At 38.6% G+C, this 7,482-nt stretch overlaps 1 protein-coding gene across 1 annotated transcript; it reads left to right on the forward strand.

Moving 5' to 3' along the window:
• The first annotated feature begins 4,417 nt into the window (after positions 1-4,417).
• On the forward strand, positions 4,418-6,082 carry LOC145791214 (uncharacterized). The gene is made up of 2 exons (XM_082871536.1): positions 4,418-5,070; positions 5,464-6,082. The coding sequence occupies exons 1-2, from the start codon at positions 4,418-4,420 to the stop codon at positions 6,080-6,082; spliced, it is 1,272 nt and encodes a 423-aa protein (XP_082727662.1).
• Positions 6,083-7,482: the final 1,400 nt, after the last annotated feature.

Here is a 7,482-nt window from a genome sequence, read left to right on the forward strand (position 1 = left end):
CATGTTAACAACAAATGCAAAATGCCCTACTGGCTTACAGCTTTCCAAGTTAACACTTGGTTACAACAAAAGAGTGCTAACTCATCTACACATTAAGCCCTCGACTTGAAATTACATGTAATACATCAAAAAGGAACTTAAACAACAAAAGTCTGCCCGTCTTTAGCCTCCCAAGCTATGACCTTGGAGGTGGCATGTTACCTGTACCTGAAAATGATATTCCCATATAGGGTGAGCCATAGCCCAGTAGAAATACACTAAACCAACCATGAACAATGACTAAAAAATTAGCAATTGATAGATGGCCAACACTGATACATCCACATAAATCACACTTTATGTCATACGACTTATGAGTTAACGTTACTTTTCATTTTCCCTTTTTCAACAGATAAGCATATTAGCTCTATCATCATCTCAACAGCTATGTATAAAACTATATCCCACATTCACAGATAAGCATATAAGCTGTATCCATATTCTCAACAGATATATATAACAACTATATCCCACGTTCACAGATAAGCATATAAGCTGTATCTACACTTCACAAAGATAAGCATATGAGCTCTATCTTCACTTCTCTAGACAAGCATATGAGCTGTATCTACGGAGTTCATCCCCTATCTTCTCCCAATACTATCCGGTTTAGAGGTACATCCCCCTCTTCCCCTAAACCGCGGAGTACATCCCCCATCTCCTCCTTTACACATAACGTATACAAACACATAGGTTCTATATACAATCATTCAATACATACCGTTAATGTATTCTATCAACCGTCAAATTCCATGACACATTCCATTGATTAGTTTTCATTTGCCTAATCATCATGCATTGTCTACAACAATCACGACTATCTTCCACCGACAGCCCAAAGCAGTTATTTCTAAACAGAAAATAAATGCGCAAATGGATATTCAATCAACATTTCAATTCGGTGAGTGATAAATAATTCAACTACACCCTTTTTCCCCATGCATTCCCAATCTCAACAATTCCATTTCATTTCCTCATTTCTCACAATTAATTATCTCAATTAATCAAACAATGTAATTAGGTCATTTTCCATAATTAACATTACAACCCTTAAGGTCCCATTTTCATCAATGATTCAACATTTATTCCCTTTCTCTATGCCAAACATGCATCTAGGTTTATTATAAATAAAACCCCAACTTTTGTAAAATTACACAAAAGCCCCAAACTTTCACAAAATTACCAAACCAACCCCAACATCTCAAAGTACTAAAATTTAAAGACAAAATCCATAGAGAGGAGTAGGATATCCCTACCTCAAATCCGGAACCCCAAGGGAGAAGATGACAAAACCCAACGTGCTCCAAATCCCGAAATTTTCAGATTAAAATGTAGCCCTCGACAATCAACAATTTTTTTGTAAAGGCCAAAGATGAGCAAATCACTCCTACTAGATCAAAACCTAGAGAGAAGGTAGAGTTCTAGAGTGAGAGGCTCAACAATGGTGTTTTTGGAAAAGTAGGAGAGAGAAGAGAAAGTGAAAAAGTGATTTGAAAAGTCAAAACTCGGAACTTAAACCCAGTCGCCTCGCTCGAGCGTCCAAACCCCCGCTCGAGCGGCACTCACAGACTCCCACTCGAGTGGCTAAACTCCCGCTCGAGCGCCGGATGCACTCTCCCAGCATCTCGACACAACAGGTCCCCGCTCGAGCGCTCGAAGCCCCGCTCGAGCGTCAATCACAACCTCCCGCTCGAGCGTCCAATACCCCGCTCGAGCATCCAACACTACACAGGAAATACTGGATGGGTGTATTCCCCGCTCGAGCGTCAAAAACCCCGCTCGAGCGGACAGGCCAAAATCTGGGCAACTAGTTTTGGTTTCTAAACTCAACCAACCTGTAACAAACCTACCCAACACATCCTATGTAGCAACCCTAATTTTCTTAAGTCATTATTTTATTATTATTATGGTTATTGTTATCTTTTTTTTTTTTGTTTTATTAATTGGGTGGTTACATGAAATTTAATGTGATTGAATGTTGTAATTATTAATTGGGTGGTTACATGAAACTTAATGGGATATTTAATGAATTGAATGTTGTACTTATTAATTGGGTGGTTACATGAGATTTAGTGGGATATTTAATGTTGTAATTAATAAATTTAATGTATCTATATTTAATCTTATATATATAGTAACATAGAAGTATTCAACTAGGTTGGAGAGATCAAAAGAAAAGGAAAGATTAGGGTTTTGTTTTGGTGGCTCTATTAGTTTGCCAGATATTCTTTGATCTTATACAAAATATTGTGAGTACAAAACCCACTTCCTTTGATTTATGTTTAATTCGTGTTTTTTTAATCTATTTATTTATTTATTTATTTATTTATTATTTGTTTTTATGACTTTAGTATTGGAATAATTTGGCATGATTTGTAACCGTATTTTATTTAAGTTGTTTGGACTATTTATTGTTACCTGGATGTGGAGGTATTGGTTAGTTATGAAGTTATGGTGGATGGTTTGGTGTGCATTTAGTTTTTGATTCACCCCTAAGATTTGGATGATGGAATGTTGTTGGGGTTTAGTCCTAATTTAATATTTAATTGTCCGAATTTTGGGGCGTGACAGTTTGGTATCAGAGCTCTAGATTACCCTAGACTTGTGAGAGTTTAGGTGATCCTCGGATTGTGGAAACATGGGTTAGCTGGTTTAGTTTGGTGGTTGAGTTTATTCTAAGTAGTTATGAACGAATTCTTTTTGTGTGTTTAACTTGAAGGTGATGGCTGGAAGGTATCTTTAATCTTTTTCAAGAACCCATTAGAATACTTTTTGATATTAGTGCCTCTCATTCTTTTATATCTAGACAGTTTGTCTACTTCCTTATCTAGACCTATTCGTGTGGAGACCCCTTTAGGAGGGGCACTTACACTTTATGAGATGTGTAAAGATTTTGAGATAGAGTTTACGGGTAGAGTCTAGTATGCGGACCTAATTGTCTTAGGGTTTAAGGGGTTTACAATTATTTTAGGTATGGATTGGCTGCGAAAACACTTTGTGACTCTAGATTGTACTGGAAGGACTGTAAATATAGATATTCCCGGTATGCCACGGCTTACCCATACTTCTAGCGATGGAGAAGAGTCGGTGATGATGAGTTTTTTTGTGCTCGGTAGAAATCCCTAAGCAAGATATTAGTAAGGTAGATGTGGTACGTGAGTTTGAGGATGTATTTCAGGACATACTAGGACCTCCACCTCGACGGGTAGTAGAATTTCGCATTAACTTAGTGTCAGGAACTGCACCAATTTCTAAGGCGGCATACAGAATGGCGCCTAAAGAGCTTGTGGAAATGAAGAAGTAGCTGGAAAAGATGCTTCAGGAAGGGTTCATTCGTTCAAGTAACTCCCCGTGTGGAGCACCTACGATCTTTGTCTCCAAGAAAGATGGCACTCTCCGCATGTGCATAGATTACAGAGAACTGAACAAGGTGACTATCAAGAACAAGTATCTGTTACCTAAAATTGATGACTTGTTTGATCAGTTGAAGGGGGCAGCCATTTTCTCTCAGTTTGATCTCAGAATGGGTTACCATCAGATGGGTGTGTTAGAGGAAAGTATACCGCTTACTGCTTTTCGGACCCGGTATGGGTTGTACGAATTTCCTGTAATGCCTTTTGGTTTGACCAATGCTCCTGCCTATTTCATGGACTTGATGAACAGAATTTTTCAACCGTATCTAGATAAGTTTGTGATTATCTTCATAAATGATATCCTGGTGTATTCTAAGAATAAGGAGGAACACAGATAACACTTGAAAGTTGTGTTGCAAACGTTGAGGGAGCAGCAGCTATACGCTAAGTTCAGTAAGTGTCACTTTTGGGAAAAAGAAGTTCGATTTTTGGGTCATTTTGTATCCAATCAAGGGATAGCAGTAGATCTTGAGAAAATTGTTGCGGTCAAAGAATGAAAGCAGTCCACGAACCCTACAGAGGTGAGAAGTTTTTTAGGACTAGCCGGTTATTACAGAAGATTTATAGAGAAATTTTCCACTATTGCAGTACCCATGACCAGGTTGACCCGCAAGAATGTGAAGTTCATATGGACAGATGATTGTGAGAAAGCTTTCCAGGAGTTAAAGCAGCGGTTGACTACAGCACCAGTGTTAACTATACCGGTACAAGGGGAAAAGTTAGTAGTGTTTACTGATGCGAGTGGAACTGGGTTGGGATGTGTATTGATGCAGCACCAGAAGGTTGTATCTTATGCTTCTCGACAGCTAAAACCTCATGAGAGACGGTACCCTACTCATGACTTAGAGTTGGCAGCGGTTGTTTTCGCGTTGAAGGTGTGGCGACACTACTTGTTTGGGGAGCACTTTGAATTGTACACAGATCACAAGAGTCTCAAATACCTCTTTTCTCAAAAAGAGTTGAACATGAGGCAACAGAGATGGGTTGAATTTATCAGTAGTTATGATTTCGAGATCCTTTACCACCCAGGGAAAGGAAATGTAGTCGCTGATGCACTTAGTCGACGACATGAGATTATGGCTTCTTTGATGATTCAAGAATGGAAGTCCTTGGAGTTAATTTCGACTTATGATGTTCAACCAATAGAGAGTGCTAAGAAGGCATACATGGGTTGTTTGATCGTGCAGCCGACGTTACTAGGTAAAGTTCGTCAAATACAGAATTTAGATGGGATCCTCGTCAGCAAGGTCGATGACCTGGTCGTGGATTTGATCGATGATTGTCCCACTGATTGGTCTGTGGACTTCGATGGGGGATTGCGATTCAAGGGCAAGTTATGTGTCCCTAATATTGTTGAATTGAGGAAAGAGATTATGGATGATGCCCATAGGTCCCGATATACCATTCACCCTGGGGGAACTAAGATGTACCATGACCTAAAGAGGACATTTTGGTGGGAAGGAATGAAGAAAGACGTAGGAGAGTATGTTTCTCGATGTATTGTGTGCCAACAGGTTAAGGCAGAACACCAACGGCTGTTTGGACTTTTGCAGCCTCTTGAGATTCCTACATGGAAATGGGAGTACATCTCTATGGACTTCGTGGATGGATTGCCGCGGTCTAAGCGAGGAAATGAATCTATTTGGGTGATAGTGGATCGACTCACCAAGTCTGCTCATTTTATTCCTATCAGTGTTCACCGAACTGCGGATAAACTGGCTAGGTTGTATATTTGGGAGGTGGTGCGACTTCATGGCGCACCCGTTTCTATAGTTTCAGATCGTGATCCATTGTTTGTGGCAGAGTTTTGGGAGAGTTTTCAGCATGCTTTGGGTGCTAGGTTAGACTTGAGCACGGCTTACCATCCCCAGACAGATGGGCAAACTGAGCGAGTAAATCAGATCCTGGAGGATATGTTGAGAGCTTGTGTCCTCGATCTTGGTGGTAGTTGGGAAGAACACTTGCCATTGGTGGAGTTTGCTTATAATAATAGCTATCACTCCAGCATCAGGATGGCACCTTTTGAGGCTTTGTATGGGAGGCCATGTCGATCACCTGCTTGTTGGATAGAGGTAGGAGATGCGCCGTTGTTAGGGCCAGAGTTGGTGAGGGAGACTACGGAGAAGGTAAATATTATTCGGGAACGTATTAAGACTGCACAAAGCCGACAGAAGAGTTACGCTGATAGAAAACGTAAGAGGATTGAGTTGGATGTTGGAGATTTCGTGTTTTTGAAGGTCTCGCCGATGAAAGGTATCATACGATTTGGAAAGAAGGGAAAATTGGCACCTAGATTTGTGGGACCATATGAGATCACTGAGAAGATTGGTAATGTGGCCTACAAATTAGCCCTACCACCTGCTTTATCTATGATTCACAATGTGTTTCATGTATCTTTATTGCGGAAGTGTGTACAAGACCCCTCCCAAGTAGTATCACCCGAAGTGTTGGAGATTAGTGATGATCTAACGTATGTGGTGCGACCGGTTACTATTCTAGATCGGGATGTAAAGCAGTTGCGGCGCAAGAAAGTGAACTTGGTGAAAGTGCAATGGAGCGAGGATGAGAATGATATTACCTGGGAGTTAGAAGAGAAAGTTCGGCATTTGCACCCGGAACTTTTTGCTTAGTACCCTCTTCGATCGAATCTCGGGACGAGATTCTTTTAAGGTGTATATATTGTAGCAACCCAAATTTTCTTAAGTCATTATTTTATTATTATTATGGTTATTGTTATCTTTTTTTTTTTTGGTTTTATTAATTGGGTGGTTACATGAAATTTAATGTGATTGAATGTTGTAATTATTAATTGGGTGGTTACATGAAACTTAATGGGATATTTAATGAATTGAATGTTGTACTTATTAATTGGGTGGTTACATGAGATTTAGTGGGATATTTAATATTGTAATTAATAAATTTAATGTATCTATATTTAATCTTATATATATAGTAACATAGAAGTATTCAACTAGGTTGGAGAGATCAAAAGAAAAGGAAAGATTAGGGTTTTGTTTTGGTGGCTCTATTAGTTTGCCAGATATTCTTTGATCTTATATAAAATATTGTGAGTACAAAACCCACTTCCTTTGATTTATGTTTAATTCGTGTTTTTTTAATCTATTTATTTATTTATTTATTTATTTTTATTTTTTTTATGTTGGATTGATTTTGTATTTGCATGTAGATGATGGATTGATTTTTTCTTATTTTGATTAGTTATGTATGTCTTGTTTCGGGTTTTTATATGGATTTATTTTATGGTTGTAATCGCACTCATGATTATATGAAAATAAAATAAATTAGAAACCCATAGATAAATTCCTTATACTCCACCATGACTCCATGGATTGTTGTTTTATTTGAGTGATGGTGAGAAAGAGTGTATAAAAAAGTGAGGATTATGAGAGTTGTTTAATGCCTTATGCCCGGCATTGTTATATTTGTCTCATGTTGTTGATGAGATGCTCGTTCTCATGAGTAGACGAGTGCTTTGATTTACGCGCGTACGTATATGCTAACCATCCGGGGAGTGTGAGTCAAACTCGGGACGATATCCCCGTGCAAGTTTGGCTTCGGAGCGGTGTTAGGTATACGGGAGGCACATGGGATATATGTGTAGGCCAGAAGGGGAGAGCCGAAGTGGTGGAGTTAAGGTACAAAGAATTTAATAACGAGGTTATTGGTATAGTGTGAATTGTGTTGTTTTGTAGATCCTGAAAAATAGTCAGCGACTTCGGTACATTATGAAATTTGAGCAGAGGCATGTATACGAGATTCTAGACAATGTGTTTTTTTTCTAAATTGGTTAGAATTTATAATCGGAAGATCTTGGTTATTGTAGTTTTGATTTATTTTGGCAATGCAGAGTTTCGAGGTTGTTTTTTTTAGGAAATTTAATTCTGTACAACTTTCGTCCTTTGAGTTTTGGTCAATTCGAATTACTTAAACATGAATCGGTGCATTTTTCTACTTCTTTAACAAATTGTTTATGGTTAAATTATACTAACTTTATTTTGCAGGATGGTGG

The sequence above is a fragment of the Camellia sinensis genome, chromosome 1 (genome assembly GCF_055761805.1).
Source record: "Camellia sinensis isolate YWXY chromosome 1, ASM5576180v1, whole genome shotgun sequence".
NCBI classification, from domain to species: Eukaryota; Viridiplantae; Streptophyta; class Magnoliopsida; order Ericales; family Theaceae; genus Camellia; species Camellia sinensis.